The sequence below is a fragment of the Schistocerca gregaria genome, chromosome 9, assembly GCF_023897955.1.
Source record: "Schistocerca gregaria isolate iqSchGreg1 chromosome 9, iqSchGreg1.2, whole genome shotgun sequence".
NCBI classification, from domain to species: domain Eukaryota; kingdom Metazoa; phylum Arthropoda; class Insecta; order Orthoptera; family Acrididae; genus Schistocerca; species Schistocerca gregaria.
The window spans coordinates 156,896,467-156,920,911 of NC_064928.1; the positions used below are offsets into that span (position 1 = coordinate 156,896,467).

The 24,445-nt window shown below is 40.1% G+C and overlaps 1 protein-coding gene across 1 annotated transcript in view; it reads right to left on the reverse strand.

Annotated features, from left to right (window-relative positions):
- LOC126292284 (WD repeat-containing protein 36) overlaps window positions 1-24,445 on the reverse strand; it is a 96,276-nt gene that overhangs the window by 56,310 nt on the left and 15,521 nt on the right. The window contains exons 2-4 of the mRNA XM_049986200.1: window positions 16,633-16,914; window positions 5,071-5,298; window positions 939-1,142 (exon numbers count right to left, since the gene is read on the reverse strand). Coding sequence (XP_049842157.1) covers window positions 939-1,142; window positions 5,071-5,298; window positions 16,633-16,911 — 711 coding nt within the window. The 5' untranslated portion in view covers window positions 16,912-16,914. The remainder of the gene's footprint in view (window positions 1-938; window positions 1,143-5,070; window positions 5,299-16,632; window positions 16,915-24,445) is intronic.

Consider the following 24,445-nt stretch of genomic DNA (forward strand, 5'->3'; position numbering starts at 1 on the left):
ATACTAAATTGATGATCCCTTGATGTCTCAGAATGCGTCCTATCAACCAACACCTTATTTTGTCAAGTTGTGCCACAAATTTCTTGTCTCCCCAGTGCTATTCAGTACCTCCTCACCAGTTAACAATCTATGCATCTAATCTTTAGCCTTATTCTGCAGTATCAAATTTCAAAAGCTTCTACTCTCTTCTTGTTTGAACTATTTATTGTCCATGGTTCCCTTCCATATATGGGTACACTCCAGACAAATACCTTCAGAAAAGACTTCCTAACAAATTTATATTCAATGCTAACAAATTTCTTTTCTTCAGAAATGCTTTTCTTGCCACTGTCTTTCTATATTTTATATTCCCTCTCCTTCAGCCACCATCAATTATTTCGCCGCTCAAATAGCAAAACTCATCTACTACTTTAAGTGTCTCATTTCCAGGGCTAATTTCCTCAGCATCACTTGATTTAATTCATTCACTCCATTATCTTTGTTTTATTTTACTTTATGTTCATCTTATACCCTCTCAAGATGCAGCCCATTCTATTCAACTGCTTTTCTAGGTCTTTTGCTGTCCGTGACAGAATTACAACATCATCGTCAGATCTCAAAGTTATTTCTTCTCCCTCAACTTAAATTCCTCTGCCAATTTTTTCTATGTACTACGGGTATGCCACAATCCTGCCTCACTTTCTTCTCAAGCACTGCTTTCCTTTCAGGCAGCATAGGAAATAAATGTGGAAATACTGGGCTAATGTTAAAACTCAGACACAAGGAAAATAACAAGTAGAACTGAAATAGGATGGTCTGGAGAAAGCCATTATGAAAAGAGGAGAACTGTCGAATAAATAATTTAAAAAACTGATATCCCGAATAATATTTTTCCTTCATCAGTGCAAGAACTTTGTGAATATCTCTTCCACATACATGCCCATGTGAGAGCAAATCACCTGCACAAGTGTGGCAATGCTTTCATCAAAGCGCAGATTGTGCAGGACAATTCGGCCGTCTTCCAAGCCGACAGCCACCACGTCGACAGCTGGAGATTGGGCGAGCACAGTCACTGGGGACCTCCAGCCTTTGAATGTGTGTATCAGTGCACCTTTGTGAATGTTCCAGAGCTGCATCTGTCCCTGTCTGCTGCCCAGAAGTATCTGCAAAACAAACAGAAATAAAATTACATCAAATAACGTGTAAAAGGAGCAGAGTACATCTTCCATAATCATTAACATATAGGCAGTGAAAACAGAAGTAACAAATTTCAGAATGTCTAAATCACTTTAGATCTTATGCACTACTTTTCTAGATCCAAAGACGGCAACACAGTTACTCGAAACAGGTAATATGAATAAATGATCTACTAAAGCAAATTTTCATACAAATCTAGATCTCTCTCTCTCTCTCTCTCTCTCTCTCTCTCTCTCACACACACACACACACACACACACACACACATATATATATATATATTAAAAACAAAGATTACAAGACTTACCAAGCGGGAAAGCGCTGGCAGACAGGCACATGAACGAAACACACAAACACACACACAGAGTTACTAGCTTTCGCAACCGATGGTTGCTTCTTCAGGAAGGAGAGGGAAAGACGAAAGGATGTGGGTTTTAAGGGAGAGGGTAAGGAGTCATTCCAATCCCGGGAGCGGAAAGGCTTCCCTTACGGAAAAAAAGGACAGGTGTACACTCACACACACACACACACACACACACACACACACACACACACACACACACACACACATATATATCCATCCGCACATACACAGACACAAGCAGACATATTTAAAGGCAAAGAGTAAGGGCAGAGATGTCAGTCGAGGCAGAAGTGCAGAGGCAAAGAAGTTGTTGAAAGACAGGTGAGGTATGAGCGGCGGCAACTTGAAATTAGCTTAGGTTGAGGCCTGGCGGAAATCGAGAAGAGAGGATATACTGAAGGGCGAGTTCCCATCTCCGGAGTTCGGATAGGTTGGTGTTGGTGGGAAGTATCCAGATAACTCGGACGGTGTAACACTGTGCCAAGATGTGCTGGCCGTGCATCAATGCATGTTTAGCCACAGGGTGATCCTCATTACCAACAAACACTGTCTGCCTGTGTCCATTCATGCGAATGGACAGTTTGTTGCTGGTCATTCCCACATAGAAAGCGTCACAGTGCAGGCAGGTCAGTTGGTAAATCACGTGGGTGCTTTCACACGTGGCTCTCCCTTTGATCGTGTACACCTTCCGGGTTACAGGACTGGAGTAGGTGGTGGTGGGAGGGTGCATAGGACAGGTTTTACACCGGGGGCGGTTGCAAGGGTAGGAGCCAGAGGGTAGGGAAGGTGGTTTGGGGATTTCATAGGGATGAACCAAGAGGTTCCGAAGGTTAGGTGGACGGCGGAAAGACACTCCACTCGCCCTTCAGTATATCCTCTCTTCTCGATTTCCGCCAGGCCTCAACCTAAGCTAATTTCAAGTTGCCGCCGCTCATACCTCACCTGTCTTTCAACAACTTCTTTGCCTCTGCACTTCCGCCTCGACTGACATCTCTGCCCTTACTCTTTGCCTTTAAATATGTCTGCTTGTGTCTGTGTATGTGCGGATGGATATATGTGTGTGTGTGTGTGTGTGTGTGTGTGTGTGTGTGTGTGTGTGTGTGTGTGTGTGTGTGTGGGCGTGTGTGTGCGAGTGTACACCTGTCCTTTTTTTTCCCTAAGGGAAGTCTTTCCGCACCCGGGATTGGAATGACTCCTTACCCTCTCCCTTAAAACCCACATCCTTTCGTCTTTCCCTCTCCTTCCTGAAGAAGCAACCATCGGTTGCGAAAGCTAGTAATTCTGTGTGTGTGTTTGTGTGTTTTGTTCATGTGCCTGTCTGCCGGCGCTTTCCCGCTTGGTAAGTCTTGGAATCTTTGTTTTTAATATATTTTTTCCATGTGGAAGTTTCTTTCTACTACTTGGGATTTAGGTGTAATGTAAACATCTACTGTACAATCAGCTTGTCAGCTCATGCAGCCAAGAGGCTGAATAACATACAGATGATGTCAGCTGACAGACAGTTTGGCTTTAGGAAGGACAAAGGCAAGAGAGAAGCAGTTCTGAATTTACACTTAATAATTAAGACAAGACTTGGGTCATTCTAGTTTCTGTACACTTTCTAGTAGAGTTATTACATTATGTAATACACATCTGTACACGACTGACTTCTCATGTAATTTTCTAACAGTGTGTTTTCTATTAAGATTTTAAAAATGCTGCATTTTGTTATTCGAATTTTTCTGTATATTTTAAATGGAAGACTTGCTATACTCAACTTCTACTGCACTTATATTGTAACTGTGTGTCTCCACTTTGTTGACTAGGGGAACTATTCAAAATGGTACAAGGCTCTAGCCGATCCTTGATGTTATCCTACCTGTATATTGGCCTAGTAGTAAATGAAACTAAGGAAAAATTAGTAAATGGAATTACAGCTGAGAGAGATGAAATAAAGACCTTGGATGTTTTCTGATGACATTGTAATTCTGTCAGACACACAAAACAACTTCAAAGAGCAGAGGAATGGAATGGATAGTCCCTTGAAAAGAGGTTCCAAGACGAACATCAACAAAAGTAAAACAACGGTAATGGAGAGAACTCGAAATAAACCATGTGATGCTGAGGAAATTAGACTATATAATTTGGCATTAAACACAGTACATGAGTTTTGCTATCTGCGCAGAAGGGAAAGAAGGGAGGAATATAAAATGCAAACTGGTAACAACAAGAAAAACATTCCTGAAAAAGAGTAATCTGTAAATATCGAATATAGGCTTAAATGTTAGGATGTCTTTTCTGAAGGTATTGTCTGCAGTATAGCCTTGTATGGAAGTGAAATGTGGACAATAAGTAGTTCAGAAAAGAAGAGATTAGAAGCTTTCGACATTTGGTGCTACGGAACAATGCTGAGGGTTAGACAGGTAGATCATGTAACCAATGAGAAGCACTGAATAGAACTGGTAAGAAAAGACTTTTGTGTCTTGACTTAACTAAAAGAAGGAACGTCTTGATGTGACACACAAAGTGGTTCAAATTGCTCTGAACACTATTGGACTTAACTACTGAGGTTATCAGTCCCCTAGAACTTAGAACTACTTAAACCTAACTAACCTATGGACATCACATACATCCATGCCCGAGGCAGGATTCAAACCTGCGACCGTAGCGGTCGCGCGGTTCCAGACTGTAGCGCCTAGAACCGCTCGGCCACCCTGGCCGGCCTGTGACACACACCGAGACATCGATGAATCAGCAATTCAGTACCGGAGGGAAGTGTGGGGGTCAAAACTGTAGAGGGAGACAAGGCTTGAATGGAGTAAGCGGGATCAGAGGTACGTAAGCTGTGGTAGTTGTGCAGAGATCAAGATCTCACACATCATAACTAGCACGGACAGCATCAAAGTCGTCGTCCCTCTGGGGACCAGAACAATAAAAACCAATCTAAAGATAGTTGTTTCACAACTGAAACCAGTCATCCAACTGTGACCAAGACAAATACTTTACTGGAAGCTATTACACATTTATGTGCCACAAACTATGTCAGGTCTCACAAGGAAATGAAATCTCTTGAAGCTTTTGAGGTGCGGTAGATGCCAGTTCGGTATAAAGGGGACTGATACAAGAACCAACCAGGAAGGCTCTTGAAGACCTGATCATGAAAGAATATTAAGGAATACAACAAGGATGAGACAAGTGGATAGGCCACACAAAAAGACACAACCAGCTCCTTGTAAACATTCTAGAAAGAGCAATACCAGAAAAGAAAGCTAAAGGAAGACCTCATTAGCATTTTCAAAACGTGTCATAAAATGTAGGACTCGATAAGAATACCAAAATGAATGAGTAAGCACCCAATTGTAAAACATATGAAGCTGAAGTAGACTGATAACGTAGTGAGTGAAATGCACAGATAGCTTAGCTGTCCCCTCACACAGCTACTTCACAAGAACACATAACATCACATCTAAGACATGACGCCATGTCAAAATAGCATTTTACACGAATAGTAACATTATCAACATGCCATAAGAAGGAAACATCCATCAAACCTTGTTGAGGTACGTGCTCGGGTGCACCAATGCAGAGGGCTCGAACAAACTGCATTCGAAGCTGAGCTCCGTGTAGACATCCTCGGCCTTAATGTTCCACACACGCAGCACTCCTCTGCTGTCCACTGCGACCAGGTGCGGACCAAATGGCAGCAAAAGCTTCACATCTGGGCCACCGGGCTGCCCGTAGGTATGTTGGAGTTCCGCACCACGCCGCCATGCAAATATCTGCAACACCAGTAATTATGTATGAAGTGATGACATAAAAACAAATAAAAATAAAATAATGAAAATTTTCACCAGTGTCCTCCCACACTTACCTATGCTCTAGGCATTCTCTCTTTCACCATCTGATCGGACGTGGTCTGAAAATGATTTCTGATAAAATCAAAACCGGTTACCATTTGGATGTTTCATTATTAATTTTTAATGAATCCTTGTGATTAACAATGATCTGTATTTGAATCAGTTGGTGGAGAAAGGAACTAAGTCACTTTTGTGGCGATTTTCACTTTTTTACACAAATGTATTAAACAGACCAAGACGCAACTTATGCTGACTCAGATACAGAAAGCATAACATAGCACTAACTTGGTGCCAACTTCGTGATGTATCATGGTTATTGTATGTCTCCCAAACGAAAGTGAAATGAAGTGAGCATAAGAGGAAGAGAATCAAGTACTGATATTTATCCAATCGACAAGTTTATTGTAATATAAATACCATAGCATGCGCTACAGGCTTTGCGATTGTTTGATAAATTCCAGATGCCGAATGGAATGTTTCCAGTGTATCAGCGAAGATGATCACATTGAGATACTTTCAAACATTTTAAACATGGAAAAAATAGTCAGCATATTTATCTACAAGGGTTAATTGTGACAGGTGAAATTTCGATAAGAAGGCCAAGAAAAGTTGTCAGTGACATTGACAGCATTGAGAAACAGCATTCCTTTGTTTATCATGCCTCTGTGTATGGTAGAAGAATTCATGTCTGCAAATGTGCTTTTCTCAGTCTTCATGGTGTATCACAGAAATGTGCTTAGTTGCCAGTTACTAATTCAAGGTCAAATTCGAAAGGACATGCATTGGCCAAATCCATGCACAACATAAATTTTGGAAAATGTAATAAATTTGATAGATACCCACATCACATCTTTCCCACTCAAAAAAACTCACTATGCTGGGAAGGAAATGAAATACCTAGATGCACCCTTGATTCCTAAAACTATGTATGAGATGTTCCTTATGAACTATCCAGAAGTAAATATGAAACACGACTTCTATAGGAAACATTTTCGAGAAAATTACAATTTTCCTATTGGTCGTACCCAAATACGTGGCAAATGTAAGGAACTTCCTGCTAAGTTGAAAGGTCCACATACCTCTGACAGTAGTAAAAGAGCTCTGCACAACTTGAGTTGGATATTCACAAGTGGTGCAGCAGGACATTTTATCAATTCCTTAGAACAACTGAGCACGAATGTATGGGCAGGATTGACATCGTTGGACTAGCTTTCGACTTCATGCAAAACTTGCCTCTGTCAAACATCCCAGTGTAGGAAACATTCTATTTACGTCAGCTGTGGGTTAACTGTTTCTGCATTTATGATATAAGGTCCAGGTGTTCCATGACGTACTTGTATCAGGAAGGTGAAGCAAAAAAGGAAGCAAATGAGATCTCTTCATTCCTGTACCACTGCATTGAAAACTATGTAATGAAGAATGTTAGAGAAGTACACCTGTTCTCAGACATAGCACCTGATCAAAATAAAAATAATACTGTAGTAAGGATGTGCCTTCCATTGACAGACAGAAAGATTTTTAAAAAATCACTCACAGTGTTCCCGAAAGAGGTCATTTGTTTCTCCCTTGTGACTGTGCATTATCCAGCAAGGCCAACAACAACTTCACAAGGCATCCAACCACATGTCAGCATGCTGCCACACTCACAAGACAATATACTTTGCAAAATGAGAGAAGGTAACTGAGGTTGGCAACTAGTGAATGAAATAGTTTTTAGACTTTCAATAGTGTTGGTATAAATGATCACAGAACTATGGTTCTTAAGATGTTACAGTGAAATGTGGAATTGCTTGTTACAACAGAAATGCTGCTGGTGTGCTGATTTATGTCCAAGGGATCCAGCAGAATATGGCTATTGACTGTGGTAGTATGAGGATGGATCAAGTAGTGGAAACAACTGCACCAATAAATGTATCTAAGCAAAACAAAATATGTAGTACTAACAGCAGTATTAGTAGGTGGGTAATTGGTTATGGGGTTCATAGTAATTTTATAGTGGTAGAACGTAGTAGTAATATTAGCATTTTTGTAGTATTAATATTTTTATTTTTTCATAATGTTTAAAGTACCAGGAATAATTCCTATATACATTTTTTTTATTATCCACAATAATGCAAGTTGTATGGCCTTTGTTAACTTTTCTGATAATACGCTGTCATTGTGAAAAATAAATAAATAAATAAACAAACAAATACATAAGTTAACTGAATTTTACGTCGCTGCTGGGCAGAACATGATCATTATATTAATACAGAAAAAACTACTTAATGTTCTGCAAAATTATGTTCATTTGGTCATGTGTTGGCTTTCAGCTTCTTACACCATCCTGGGCATATAGATAATAACACAACAAGACACTTATTTACCATTTAATGAAAAAACATAGATACAGATACGGTAATCCCAAAGCAACCATACGGCCACAAACAGGCAACTTCCCACATGATGTCACATTGCCTCGTATCTTTCCCATTATCTGTGCCAGTCTTTCAAACGGAACAGCAGGTCATCAAATGTATTACTTCCTGCAATGGCTGGATTGAGCCTGATTGACAACGTACTATGAAAACAGAAGGTGCATAAGATTAAACCATTTTGCACAATGGCCTACAGAAATTTATCAGTAGTTACAAAGCCTGGTGCACAATCCCATATATCGGCAACATTTCAGACAACCTTGGAAAAAAAATTGAAGTCTCAAGGCTACATACCTGCATTTTATAATACCAATGACTACCTGAACATGAGAGAAGCTGGAGATTGCGAAAGAAAGATCGAAACTTTCTGATCATCTTTTAATAGAAGAATATTCATAACACGAAGCAGAATCTGAACACTTAAGTCTATTATGAATGTTAGCCTTTTTGGCTAATTTCATTATTCACATGTGACAAAGTGCAACACTTTCCTCTGCAAACACTCTGTAACATTTTTGTATCTTCTGTACCAATAATATCTGCGTAAGTTGTATAAATACATGATGAAAAACCCCCCAGGATGCTACAAAGTTAATATTTATTTAAGAATAAAACCAAAATGAAACACCTATTGAAGAGAAGCATTAGAAAAGTTGTTAATTATCAATGCGTGGTTAGGCACAGACAAATGAAGAGACTTTTTGTGCAGTTTTTTGTTCTAGACACACACACACACACACACACACACACACACACACACACACACACACACACACACACACTAAGACTCTCGTATGTAGAAGGATGATGAAGATGTGTGACTTTAGATATGAAGTATTGCGATCTTGATGTATCATGTGTGTGCCTGAATAATATGATGTAAAAAAACAATATCAAGCATTTTATTTATTGAAGTAAGTGAAGATGAACACTATAGGAAGAGGATTTTCATGATTATGAAAAGCGTTGGTGTCCCCAGAGTCTGCTGCCGGCAGCTTCAACTAAAAGGTCAGCGAAGTCCAATCACCAAGAAAAATTAAGATAAGCACAGACATTTTAGTAACGCAATCATATTCAGTATTTATTTATTTATTTCACATTACAACTGTCAACCCGTGTGAAAGGACTTCAGAACATCGGTCGTGAGTAGTGTTTGTTAACTATTGTTATTTCTATGACATCATTAGAAATTATAAAAAAGAACAACTGCCTGTATTTTCTGTTTGCATGAATCATGACGGGGAGCAGCAAGTAACACAAAAAGGCAAAATTGAGGAGAAAATTTTTGAAAGGAATAAGAACTGGACGCAGGTTATGTAAAAAAATTCCAAAGTTTGTTCAGCGCAACAAAGGTAGGATGGCTATGCAAGTTGCTTGCATGGTTACACTTTGTAGCGCCTCTTTTGACGTAGATAAAAATCAAATTTTAACATTTTTGTGAAATTTCTATATTTTGCATATTCCTATAACATGGCCGAAAAATATATGCCCATTGTTGATAGCGATAGCGGAAACGCACTTAGCCAAGATGGTGTAGGAATTGCGAGATCGAACCATTGAAGTTCACGCGCCATGCATGCCTACTGCAGAAGATTTATGCAGATCAGAGATGAGTTTCACAGGAGTGAAAAATGACAGCGACACTCCACATCAGAATTACCTTCAAGGCACAATGTTTACAATTGACGAGACAATGTCACACACCTCCCGGAATGACATACCACTCATGAATGTTTTGTCACAGAATCTGAACACTGTCGCACAAGATATGAACATGGTAAAACAGGAACAAAACATTGTTACACAAGATATAAATGCAATGAAGCAAGAACAAAAATAAATATGCAAGGATGTGCAAGACACGGTCTCTCAAAAATTCGATGACTTTGTCAAAAAATTTCGCACTGAAATCGATAAAAATTGAATGATATGAAATCACAAGTAAAGCATGAAGTAATTTCTGAAGTTAACAGTAACATTATGTAGGTAAAACAGAAGGTAGATTCTTTTAATGACCATCATGACTGAGTAGAACAACAAATAAAGAAAATCACAAACACAGACATTGAAGCCACACAAAACCAGTTGGTTTTGACATGAAAAATGTAACCACTGTTGTTAACAAACTAAATAATGACTTTGAAGGTGTACCTCTTGCTGTAGAAGATTTACATTAAGGGTAACAACATTAGAAGTTGACTCAGCATGCGCTAATAAGGAGAGAAGGAAGATATCGTGAACAAGGTAAACAGTATCCTACAAGCTGCAGAAAATAGGATCCGCAATCTTTTAGAAGAAAATTTAACCAGATCTCTAAACATGCATGTAAATAATACACAGGCTACAGTGAACATACCCCAACCTGTTGGTATCTATTCACGAATTGTCACGAGTCCCACAGCAGGTACAAGTGACAGTTGTAGATTGAAAAATGTACACATATCCACAACTCCCAACACTTGAACAATTACCAGCCAGAATTAGAGGTAACTAAAATAACAACATAAATACGATCGAAAATGCCATGAGTCTGTCAACTATTTTTGCAGACCAAGGTTTGCTCAGACAGGAACAGTTTTCTACATTCACTACCAAAGGTAAAAGAATGAGTCCCGTATTATTTATCACTACTTTGCATCATGTATTTCCACGCAACTGGATGGAAGCACAGAAAATCAGATTTGTCGTGCAATATATGCAAGCTGATGTACTTTTATGGCCAACTGAATTGCCCGAACATTGCAGCACTTCCAATTTGAACGAGCTTTCCTCGACAAATACTGATGTGAGCAGTGTAAGAAAGACTCAGACGCAAGGTTTTCAACCCTGCACCATTCAATGGCAAATACGGTAGTCTACGTGGATACTTAGAAAAATACCTGAACAAGATGCGCTACTGGACGAAAACAATATCACAAGCAGGCGTGTCAAAAATTTTGAAAAGTCGTTTACCATCGCACATTACAGAAAAATTAGTCACAACACTGATCGTTTTCTGTCAGTGCTCGATTCTATCAACTTAATCTGTACCACACAGAGCAACAGAAAATCAGGCACAACAGCAATATAGTTATGTAAATCAGTCAGGAAAACATGATTAAAATACACAGCAAGGTTGGTACACACAACAGCAAAAGTACATACCCAAAGGTAATGAGTACGGTAACGGGAATGGAAAAAAACAAACAATTTAAAAGAAATTTCCAAAAGCAAGCGAATTCACTATCACAAGGCCCTATGCCGAATATGAATACAAACAGTCTGCCGCAACAGTGGCCAACGCGCGGGAACAATGCCATGCCTTATGCTGTACCGCAGCCGACCATTGGACAGCAAAATAACTGCACAGCAACACAAATTGGCGATGTACACACACAGTGCAACTCACTGAAATTTCTCCAAGTAATGAACTAAGTCACACTACGACACTGGAAAACAACAACTTGTCGTATATCAATAGGTCCCTTAGTTCTTAGACAGTAGATGTATTTGTGCAGTATTTCCAATTACTTTGTATTTAAGTTAGGTACATATTGCATTCCTATTTTGGTTGCACTTTCTGCCAGCCTGTCGCGCATGCGCACAGGTCAATGTCTCCTCTCCTGGCATCAGCGAGTATTGTTGAGCACGCGACAGCTGAGCCATAAGCTAATTTTGTTTACACTTTTGCTTCGCATGAAGCAGTGTATTACTTCTCATTGCTGTTAATTTTATGCCTATGTGTACAAATCAAAAGAATTACTTATGCCTATACACATTACTTTATCTTAAAATATACTCCGGAAGAAAAGTTACACTTTGAATTATGTGCACTGTGTACAATTATACTGCGATAAAAATATATGTTACCATGCTTCGTCATTCTATAAAGGCTTTTATATCTTTGTGAGGGCGAAGATCCTTGTCTCTCCTTGTTTTCTCATAGGCTGATCTGTACATCCCTGGGTATGGTATTTTGGAAAATACATATGGTCCTGAATAGAGTAATTTCCACTTTTTATTTAGTTTGCCAATTTTTGTCAATTTAGCATCCCTAAGAGTACTCATTGTCGTTCAAAATTTTGTCTTATAGTGTCATTTCTTCAGTGGGTCCCTTTGGTATGGGCAACTCCCACTCATTCATTTGTCGGAACATCAATTCATTAGGTGTGAAACCTGTTGAAGAATGTGGAAGGTTATTGACAACTTGCATGAAAGGAGTTGCGTATTCTACCAATCGGGTGTGTTTGTCACAGGTGTACGTCCTAATAAGCCGATTAAATACTTTAAAGACTTGTTCAATGGGGCTTGTTTCTGGGTGAAAAAGGCTTACTGATGTGTGTTTTATGCCCTGTGAGGTCACTTTTGCCCAACAAAGTATGAAGCACCGTCAGTTAGTACTCCCTTTGGTTTACCTACTCTTCTCTAATGTTGTTGTTGTTGTCTTCAGTCCTGAGACTGGTTTGATGCAGCTCTCCATGCTACTCTATCCTGTGCAAGCTTCTTCATCTCCCAGTACCTACTGCAACCTACATCCTTCTGAATCTGCTTAGTGTATTCATCTCTTGGTCTCCCTCTACGATTTTTACCCTCCACGCTGCCCTCCAATGCAAAATTGGTGATCCCTTGATGCCTCAGAACATGTCCTACCAACCGATCCCTTCTTCTGGTCAAGTTGTGCCACAAACTTCTCTTCTCCCCAATCCTATTCAATACTTCCTCATTAGTTATGTGATCCACCCATCTAATCTTCAGCATTTTTCTGTAGCACCACATTTCGAAAGCTTCTATTCTCTTCTTGTCCAAACTATTTATCGGCCATGTTTCACTTCCATACATGGCTACACTCCATACAAATACTTTCAGAAACGACTTCCTGACACTTAAATCTATGCTCGATGTCAACAAATTTCTCTTCTTCAGAAACGCTTTCCTTGCCACTGCCAGTCTACCTTTTATATCCTCTCTACTTCGACCATCATCAGTTATTTGGCTCCCCAAATAGCAAAACTCCTTTACTACTTTAAGTGTCTCATTTCCTAATCTAATTCCCTCAGCATCACTCGACTTAATTCGACTACATTCCAGTATCCTCGTTTTGCTTTTGTTGATGTTCATCTTATACCCTCCTTTCAAGACACTGTCTATTCCGTTCAACTGCTCTTCCAAGTCCTTTGCTGTCTTTGACAGAATTACAATGTCATCAGTGAACCTCAAAGTTTTTATTTCTTCTCCATGGATTTGAATACCTACTCCGAACTTTTCTTTTGTTTCCTTTACTGCTTGCTCAATATACAGATTGAATAACATCAGGGAGAGACTACAACCCTGTCTCACTCCCTTCCCAACCACTGCTTCCCTTTAATGCCCCTCGACTCTAATAACTGCCATCTGGTTTCTGTACAAATTGTAAATAGCTTTTCGCTCTCTATATTTTACCCCTGCCACCTTTAGAATTTGAAAGAGAGTATTCCAGTCAGCGCTGTCAAAAGCTTTCTCTAAGTCTACAAATGCTAGTAACGTAGGTTTGCCCTTCCTTAATCTAGCTTTTAGGATAAGTCGTAGGGTCAGTATTGCCTCACGTGTTCCAACATTTCTACGGAATCCAAACTGATCTTCCCCGAGGGCGGCTTCTACTAGTTTTTCCATTCGTCTGTAAAGAATTCGCGTTAGTATTTTGCAGCTGTGACTTATTAAACTGATAGTTCGGAAATTTTCACATCTGTCAACACCTGTTTTCTTTGGGATTGGAATTATTATATTCTTATTGAAGTCTGAGGGAATTTCGCCTGTCTCATACATCTTGCTCACCAGATGGTAGAGCTTTATCAGGACTGGCTCTCCCAAGGCTGTCAGTAGTTCCAATGGAATGTTGTTTACGCCCGGGGCCTTGTTTCGACTTAGGTCTTTCAGTGCTCTGTCAAATTCTTCACGCAGTATTGTATCTCCCATTTCATCTTCACCTACATCCTCTTCCATTTCCATAATATTGTCCTCAAGTTCATCGCCCTTGTATAGACCCTCTATATACTCCTTCCACCTATCTGCTTTTCCTTCTTTGCTTAGAACTGAGTTTCCATCTGAGCTCTTGATACTCATACAAGTGGTTCTCTTATCTCCAAAGATCTCTTTAATTTTCCTGCAGGCAGTAACTATCTTACCCCTAGTGAGATAAGCCTCTACATCCTTACATTTGTCCTCTAAACATCCCTGCTTAGCCATTTTGCACTTCCTGTCGATCTCATTTTTGAGACGTTTGTATTCCTTTTTGCCTGCTTCATTTACTGCATTTTTATATTTTCTCCTTTCATCAATTAAATTCAATATTTCTTCTGTTACCCAAGGATTTCTAGCAGCCCTCGTCTTTGTACCTACTTTATCCTCTGCTGCCTTCACTACTACATCCCTCAGAGCTACCCATTCTTCTTCTACTGTATTTTTTTCCCCTATTCCTGTCAATTGTTCCCTTATGCTCTCCCTGAAACTGTACAACCTCTGGTTCTTTCAGTTTATCCAGGTCCCATCTCCTTAAATTCCCACCTTTTTGCAGTTTCTTCAGTTTTAATCTACAGGTCATAACCAATAGATTGTGGTCAAGAGTCCACATCTGCCCCTGGAAATGTCTTACAATTTAAAACCTGGTTCCTAAATCTCTGTCTTACCATTATATAATCTATCTGAAACCTGTCAGTATCTCCAGGCTTCTTCCATGTATACAGCCTTCTTTTATGATTCTTGAACCAAGTGTTAGCTATGATTAAGTTGTGCTCTGTGCAAAATTCTACCAGGTGGCTTCCTCTTTCATTTCTTTTCCCCAATCCATATTCACCTACTACGTTTCCTTCTCTGCCTTTTCCTACTACCGAATTCCAGTCACCCATGACTATTAAATTATCATCACCCTTCAATACCTGAATAATTTCTTTTATTTCATCATACATTTCTTCAATTTCTTCGTCATCTGCAGAGGTAGTTGGCATATAAACTTGTACTACTGTAGTAGGTGTGGACTTCGTATCTATCTTGGCCACAATAATGCGTTCACTATGCTGTTTGTAGTAGCTTACCCACATTCCTATTTTTCTATTCATTATTAAACCTACTCCTGCATTACCCCTATTTGATTTTGTGTTTATAACCCTGTAGTCACCTGACCAGAAGTCTTGTTCCTCCTTCCACCGAACTTCACTGATTCCCACGATATCTAACTTTAACCTATCCATTTCCCTTTTTAAATTTTCTAACCTACCTGCCCGATTAAGTGATCTGACATTCCACACTCCGATCCGCAGAACGCCAGTTTTCTTTCTCCTGATAACGACATCCTCTTGAGTAGTCCCCGCCCGGAAATCCGAATGGGGTACTATTTTACCTCCAGAATATTTTACCCAAGAGGATGCCATCATCATTTAATCATACAGTAAAGCTGCATGCCCTTGGGAAAAATTACGGCTGTAGTTTCCCCTTGCTTTCAGCCGTTCGCAGTACCAGCACAGCAAGGCTGTTTTGGTTATTGTTACAAGGCCAGATCAGTCAATCATCCAGACTGTTGCCCCTGCAGCTACTGAAAAGGCTGCTGCCCCTCTTCAGGACTTCTCTAATAGTCTACCTCAATTCTCTTTCTGATATTTGTGACTTGCATTTTTAATGGCATACATTTTGATATGTTTCGAGAAAATATCGTATAGTGCTACTACATATCTTGCTCCTCCTCCACTTCTTGGATATGGACCAGCTATGTCCAGGTATACAATATCTAGAGGGTTTTTTGTGAGTATTGGTTGTAGCTCAGTATATTTTGACACAATGGACTGTTATAATTTTTGACATATTGCACACTTTCTTAATACCTGTAAGACTCATCATCTCAAATTTGGAAAATAACAAAGTGTTGCAATTATTTCAATACATTTGCCTACTCCATAATGTCCGAATACCTCATGAATGTGTCTTATAAATTTGTCGATTTAATCTTCAGGAATACACACACGCCATCGATCAGATTTTTCATGTTGCCTATGAAACAAAATGCCCTTGTACTCCTAATACCATTTACTTTCCACCTTCACCTTGCTTAAGGTTTTTCATGACTTTACTCCATCTGTGATCTTGCTGTTGTATAATTTTCATTTGCTTACAAAACTTATGGTATTCAGACTGTTGTGTTGTACCTAGCATTCTGAGTTCTGCATCTTGCTCTGTTAATTCACCAAATTCCTCTGAACCTTATGGTAGCCTAGCCTAGACAGGGCATCTGCAATAACATTCTGACTTCCTTTAATATAAATGACTTCGATATTGAATTCCTGTAAATATATGCACCACATAGCTAATCTGTGGTACAATAGTTAGCATGTTAAAATAAATTACAGTGACTGATGGTCACAGTATACGTTGGTACTTTTGCCCCACAAAAAATATCCAAACTTTTTAAATGCCCATCTTACCACTAAACTTTCCAATTCTGATACAGAGAAGTAAACAGCACTAGCACATGAAGAAACAACATGACACTTCGTAAATGATCAACCGGTACACATTATTTCAATGAGCCAAAGTTCCTTGGCAACTAGTCCATGATATCCTCATAAATCCTTGAACCAGTAGATGAGTATTTCCCTTCTTCCTTCCCAAACAAAGGAGGCAGCACCAAGCGTAATTAGACCAGCAATGAGCAATGTCCCTTTCTGTTTGCAACATTCATTAGTCACCTTAAGATGGCCTAAGAAGTCAAATGCTAGTTCGTGACCAAATACATGCAGTTTTGCAGAACATTAGGAAATGTTTTGCTTTTTAATATTAAATCAATAAGCCCATAAAGGCGTGAACATCAACTGGAGCCAATATCCAATTTTCCTACCTGTGAGCCGGCCGCAGTGTAGACGTGGTAGGTGTCGGCAGTAAGGCAGGATATGTCCTCTGCGTGCTGAGGGCTGGTGCTGAGCAGGGCGAGGTGGGACAGCCCGTACGTGTGGAACGCCTTTCCGATACATGTCACGACCAGGTGCTCCTTGCGGGAGCGTATGTACCTCAGCGCGTGTGGCACGTGGTTGCTGACGAGCCCCAGGGCACGGGCAGGAGCGAAGATACGGCTGCCTGCCCTGCGTGTTTGTGTCACTGTTGCAGTAGTGGATACCATTTCCTGAAAACGGGTCATTATGTAGAGTGTATGGCACAGAGGTGGTTTATCTATGTGGCACACGGCCCCACACTATAAGGAACCCTGCAGCCATATTATCCATACTTTTCTAGAGAACATTAATGATCAGAAATTTTTAACTGAAACAAATAATTCCATTTAGGATTATATTTGAACATTTGTAAAGTATTTTTAAAGCACCAGCAATAATCTCTTATCAACCTGAAACAGTATATATCTTTGAACCTTTGAAGAATATACGCTGCCGGGGAAAACAATTAGTACATCAAAAAATTAGTACAACAGGAATGATGATGTCAATTCTGACCCGATGATGGCATATGCCACCAGGAAGACAGTAGATGTACAGATAATGATTTTAACATCATCCTCCAACAGATAGTGTAGCGGCATAGCAACCAGAGCACCATCTGTGTCTACCCTTTAACAGGGAATGCTCAGAGCAGAATACTCTGTGTGGTGCAAAAATGTGAAGCAAGCAGGCAATCATTCCATGGAGATGCACTTGTGCTTCCTACAGTCAACAGCGAGTTTGAGGGGGTCAAACTGTGGCCTTCTGAGTGTGATGGTCATTCTGTAGAACTGCCACACAAGTTGGACATGCTGCATCAGTTGTGCAATGACGTTGGCATCAGTGGTCACATGAACATCCTCACACCTGTAGAGGAGGTTCTGGACTTCCATGTAACATAGATGCCTCCCTGGATCATCATACTGTAAGGGTGCCTGTGGCAAATTGTACAGCTATCATAGCACAGATCAGACGTCTTGTGAGCCCAGACATGTCAACATGAACTGTTGCAAACCAGTTATTATTAGTGGGACTGCAGGCATGCACACCTCTAGCCTCTTCCACTCACGCCACAGCATCAACATGCACAGCTCGACTAGTACTGTCAGAAGATCCCTTAGAAAACAGAATCGTACACTGTGGTCTTCAGAAATGACAGCAGATTCTGCCTGCACACGTTATTTCAATGCTAGTTCATTTGCACATACGATGTAGACTTGGTGAGCACTGTCTCATAGAGTGCATACGTCCAGGAGACACTTATGGTCAGGGGTGCGATAAGCTACAACCCCCATTCACCTTTGCTGTTTCTGGAAGGAACACTAACAGTGCTCAATACACGTAAAATGTTTGTTAGACCGTTTCTTTTACCATTCTTGCAACAGGAAGGTGATGTGCTGTTCCAATAGGGACACACTGTCTGTGAAACTCAATGTGCTCTGTAAGACGTACAACAAATTCCCTAGCCAACCCGATCTCTGGAATTGCCTCTAATCGAGCACATGTGGGATGTGATGGGACGAAAAGTAACTCGCCTACCAACAATCATTACAGAAGCATGTGTGCAGGTCGAGCAGATGTGGAATAAGATTTCGTAGGACAATACTCGCCATCAGTGCAATTGATTGGATGCCAGAGTTCAGCGCCTACATTGCCATCCATGGAGGCTGCACCTCTTACTAATATGCGAGTTCAGAATGAATCAATATCTGGTACCTCAGAACCGCTTGTGCTATTGATCTGTAAATGTTATCATTTCATGTACTCTGTGTGCACTGATGTAATTATTAATCTTGAGTGAACTGGAAACACCTAAAATTGTACTTCTTTAAGAGACTTTGATATGGGATATGGGAGCAAAAGAGGTTCTCCCCCGCCCCCCCCCCCCCCCCCCCTTCCATGATCTGTTCACCTATGGTTGCTATGCATTATTAAATATATTCTCCACGACATTGTCAACAGAGATTGGTTTCTTCAGATTGTCAACAAAGCTTGCCTGCAAATCATTTGTTTTTATAACCTGGCACCAAATGATGTAGGTCACTAAGGTTGCTGTTACAGTGGGACCAACATCAGTAGATTTCACCGATGACTGACTGCAGCCACAGATCACCGATCTTTTCAAATCAGTGCGCCAGCATGTGATCAATCTCACGAGAAGCTCACACAGTATCGGATTTTTTACTTTTTTGTATTTATGACATATAAAGTTCCGAACCTAGATATGAAAACTCCAAAGCCGTTCAATGCATCTCTCAATAAAATCAACTTTGAATTTTTCTGAGCATCTTTAATATTCCAAAGTCAGATATATTTTTTGACAGGCAGCTTGACTGTGAGGTAAAATTGGTCATCCACCATAAAGGGAACCTGGGTCCTGGGTTCGATTACTGGCTAATGGAGGATGAAATACTTGAAGATAGGGGTGGGGAATCAGTAGCACTTGAGACGTAATTGATGATTTGAATCCCATTTCAGTCACTATTTTATTCATCTTTCTTTCTTTCATTCTGTTCAAATGCGTAAGTCATTTAAATATAAAATATACATCAAATATATTTAAATTAACACGCACACTGATAAGCCAAAACATTATGACCACTGCCCACCGCAAAACTGGATACTGCCTGGTGGCACTGCAGGCACATGACGCGGTAACAAAAATATATAAGCAGAGCAGAAACGGGCAGGGAATCACCCTAGTGAAGATATGGACTGCAAAAGGAGACGTCCACTCAGATAAGCAACTTTAGCAAAGGGCAGATAATTATTATGCAGGCGATGTGAACAAGAATTTAGAAAATGGAGAAGCTGTTTGAATGTTCATGTGCTACTGTCATGAGCATCTACGGAAAGAGATAGAGGGACAGTGAAACTACCACCAGGTTGGAGGTCCACGACTCATCACATAACGTGGAGTACAGAGGCTTGTCAGTTCTGTAAAGGAGGATAAATGGCAATCTATGGCAACTCTGCCCAATGAGCAAACTGCTGGCAGACACACAAGTGTTTCAGAGCACACCGTTCATCGTACATGGTTTAATGTTGAGCCCCACAGCAAGCCACCCCCACATGTTCACGTATTACAATTGCCAATTAAAACTGCAATGGGCACAGGACAATCAAGATTCGAGCATCAATCAATGGAAACATGTTGGCTCTTTGGGTGAATAACATTTTTGTTACACTAGGTTGATGATTGTCTCCATAAATGCCATCATTGTGGTGAACAGTGGCTCAAAACACGCCGATCACCATGGACACACGCTGGTGGGAGCAATCAACCAACTTCTTTTCGAGTTTTGTGAGCACCAACATAATACATAGGCTGAATTATTTGATTTTGAGATAGACTACACAAGTCGGCATCTGCAGTGGGAGATAACTGTCAGTTTTGCTTGCTTGTAAATCAAGTGATGATAAAAGCCTGGGACAGTGTGCTAAGTGGATATTGCAAAGACTCACGTGGTACATTTCAAAACTGAACACTCAAAATATATACAGTGTTAAATACAGCATAACACTACCAAAGGAAGAAGTTGACACAGTCAAAATTCTTGCATTGCTGGAGTACTCATGTCAAATTCCTGTCAAATAATCAAGTTCCACATTAGCAATGCAAATATTAGCATCGATACCACTCGACCAACTAGGAATCAAACTGTCACCACTCACCTCACCTAGACCTCAGGCACATCTCTTACATCATGTGCCACATCGACATCCACCACCACCACCACCACCACCACCACCACCACCACCATTTTGCGGGACCGTATGATATGTGGCACAGGGTATCTTGTACTACCACTAGTCAGCCCCTTTCCTGCTTCGTTCTCAAATGAAACGAGGGTAAAAACAGTTAGCTATGTGCTTGTGTACAACTCCAGATAACTCTTACCTTGTCTTTGTGGACCTTATGCAAGATGTAAATTGGAGTCAGCAGGGCTGTCCTACAGTCTGTCACATATACTGGCTCTCTAAAGGTTCTCAAATGTTCAAATGTGTGTGAATTCCTAAGGGACCAAACTGCTGAGGTCACCGGACCCTAGACTTACACACTACTTAAACTAACTTACGGTAAGAACAACACACACAGCCATGCCGGTGGGAGAGTCCGCGCAATTAGTGACATGGCGCCTTTAACGGCGTGGCCAATCCACGCGGCTAAAGATTCTCAATAGTGTTTTTGCAAAAAGAACATCTCCGTTCCTCCTGGGATTTACATTTGAGTTCAGGGAGCTTTTCCACATTATTGCTTTGATGATTTCCTTTAATCTGTCCTGGCTGGGCTCCCAAATATTGAAGCAGTATTCAAGAATGGGTGAATGAGGCCTTCTTTATAGATGATCAGTACTGCCCCTAGAATTCTCTCAACAAACCAAAGTCAACCATTTGCCTCCCCTATAACAGAACTTACATGCTCCGTCCATTTAGTGTCACTTTGCCACATTACGCCTAGGCATTTAGTGGATGCTATTTTCTCTGGCAGCACACAATTAACCCATCATTGCCATGTGTCATGAATTTATATCATATCAAAGTGACCTTAATAAATGAAAGGTTAACTGTTTTTGAGGGTGAGCGATTGTAGGTGCAGGTTCTACAGGAAGCTACCGGCACCTCTGATGTGTGGTGCCATTTCCGGAGTGTTTAGAGAAATTCTAGAGTCACTTTGTGTTCACATTTCTGTTCACTACACATGGATGAAAAGTTAACTGCCATTGTTTGGAGAATTACAGTTAGAGAGGGAAGTCCAGTCCTGGATATTATTTGTTTGTTTTACATTATTTGTGATGTAGATTACTGGTGATGTAATAAGCTAGCTGCATGTGCAAATGAATTTGAAAAGTATCGTTTGAATGTAAAATGTTTGTGCACTTTTGTGGGCATATGTACGAGATGAAAACAAGTGAAATGAAAGCAAGTATCTCCACTGATTTGCAGCACCAGAATACTTCAGTGACCAACTATGTTTATTATTTACGTACAAGCATGCAGCAACATGTACTACAATAAATATTCCAATATGCCGTGCATAAAAAGGGGATTTTTTCGAGTCTCATCTCTTGGTTTCTATTGGTGATAGAAAGGTAGGGTAAAGAGTTCTTGACAGCCCTTGGCCTAGGGAGCATTTGTATACCCAACAGAAATGATTGTCTTACAGTAGCTATACCACATTACTGGGTCAAAGTTATAAAGTTACACATCCTCCAGCTAATGCAAATGGAACAAATCTGTTAGTTCTTTTTGCTTTAGCTGTTGTCAATGGTGTACTTTAAGGGGCTTTAATGGACTTATGGAGGCACCACTTAGTTCATGGGCAGTTCCTGAGAAAAGCTGAAACACATGGTTTCTGCGTACCAAAAATTAGCCGTGGATTCAAAGATGGCTATGTATAGTAAATGGCTGTAATATTGATGACGTACAGGGTTAGTCAAAATTATGTTAACATTGAAATGGGCATAACACATAGAGAGCAGAAATAATTTATTGAAATGTATTGTAACATGTACTGTATTGTATTTTTAGTTGTTGCACAGCTGATCATTGTAATAGCTTCAATCTCTTCTGTCTGTAGTTGTCACAATGGCTGAATGATTGACACTGGAGCATGCCTGATGGAAGTATATGGTTCGCCAACTCTTGTCCGTGTAAAGTATAGACAGCAATTTGCATGTGATCCACCAAGCCGTTTAACAGTGTACTGCATCTACAAGATGTTTGTGGATACCGGATCGGTAGCTAACAACTATTGAGGAAATGCAGGATCCCCAAGATCAGACATATGTGAACAAAATATTGCTGTTGCGCAGGAAGCCGTGTTGCATAGTCCTTCGAAATGAAGTTTAGCATGCACTTCGGAAACAAAAATTCCTCAAGGAATAGTGTAACACACATTGAAATACAACCTTGGGATGAGACCATACCACATCCAAGTTGCCCAAGCTTTAATATTGGCGCAGAAACATAAGTGGGTGGAATACTATCAGGTTTTAGCCAAAATGAAGAATATCCAGCAAGATATTCTGAATGTAATGACATTCAGCAATGCAGCCACTTTTCACACAAGTAGTTTTGTGAACCGTTTTCCCTCGCTAATTGAAACGCTGTGAGGTTTTCCGCTGTTAAGTCGGCTCCTAAACCATTGCAGAGCTGTGTGACTGACCTGAAGGACTGCACAGCACTCACCAATCCACCAAGGGAAAAAGGGTTTACTTTTTCTTCTTCTTCTTCTTCTTCTTCTTCAGTAGCACTACAGCCATTGGTGAGCCTTGGTTCCTTCAACGATTTTCCTCGACATTTCTCGGTTGTCTGTCACTCTTTTCCACCCTCGGACTCCCGTAATGGTGAGATCCACTATTATATTGTCAATTCATCTTCTTCTAGGTCTCCCTCTTTACCTAACTGAATGGATCGCAGCCTTCATCATTTTGTTTGGAAGTCTATCCTCCGCCATTCTCTCCACATGTCCTAGCTATTGTATTCAGTGTGATTTCACAAATTTTACTATGTACCTACCTCATATTAATACTTGTAATTTGGCACTGTAGTGTACTCTCCAGCATTCTTCCTCCCTTTTCTGCTTGAATGTTCTTAGTGCATTTGTATCATGTTCTGCCATTGTCCGTACCTCTGACCATACATGATAACCATGCACATTAGCGAGTTATACTTCAGTAGTTTTGTTTGTCTTGTAACAAGGCTATTTCTGAAAAGCTGCACATTTGCAAAGTAAGTCCTGTTTTCTGCTTGTATTCTTTCTCTTATAGCCTTTACAACACTGTTATCATTTGTTCATAGAGCTCCCAAGAAGCTAAGAGAGGACACTCCCTTGAAGAATTTCCCATTGATGTTTAGGTCTTCTTCTGGCCTAATATTGTGACATTACCATATATTTTGTTTTGTTTTGTTTTCATTTACTATGAGGCCAATTTTTAATGCTTCTGTTTCCACTGTCCGATTCGTTTCTTGGAGTGCACTGATATATTTATTCCTACTACAGCAATGTCGTCAGCGAATGCACATATCTGGACAGTTTTCATAAATATGGTGCCTCTTTTGTTGATTTTATTTACTATACTATTCAGGGCTATACTGAATACGGCAGTGGAGAGATTATCACCTCAGTTCAAGCCTTTATTAAAGTCAAACTTTTCACTTGTTCTACTACAGACCTTTACTTTTGCTCTTGTACCTGTCATTGTCATTCTGATTATTTTCTTGGTTTAGCATATATGCCAACTTCTTTCAATACTCTATATAGTTTATGCTGTCAAAAGGTTTGTTTGAAGTCAATGAAGAGGGAATGCAGATGTATATCATATTCATAGAACTTTTCCATCATCTGTCTTATCACAAATATTTCATCAGTTGTTCCTCTGTCTGGTCGAAAGCCACACTGATAATCCCCCAGTATGTCTTCTGTGCACTTCCTTTCATTTGATATACTTGTGAAGATCTTTTAAGTTATGCTTAGGAGTGTAATACCTCTATAGTTTTTGCATGCTGTTCTATCACCTTTTTTATAAGTGGGGATTATTATTCCAGTTTTACAATTATCTGGCCTAGTTTCCATCTCCCATCTATCCAATATTGATGTGTGCAGCTCATTTATTACAGCCTCTCCACTAGTTTTTATTAATTCAGGGATTATGCTCTCTTCCCCAGGGGCTCAATTGTTTTTTGTCTTGTGGACAGCCTGGGAGACGTCTTGTAGTG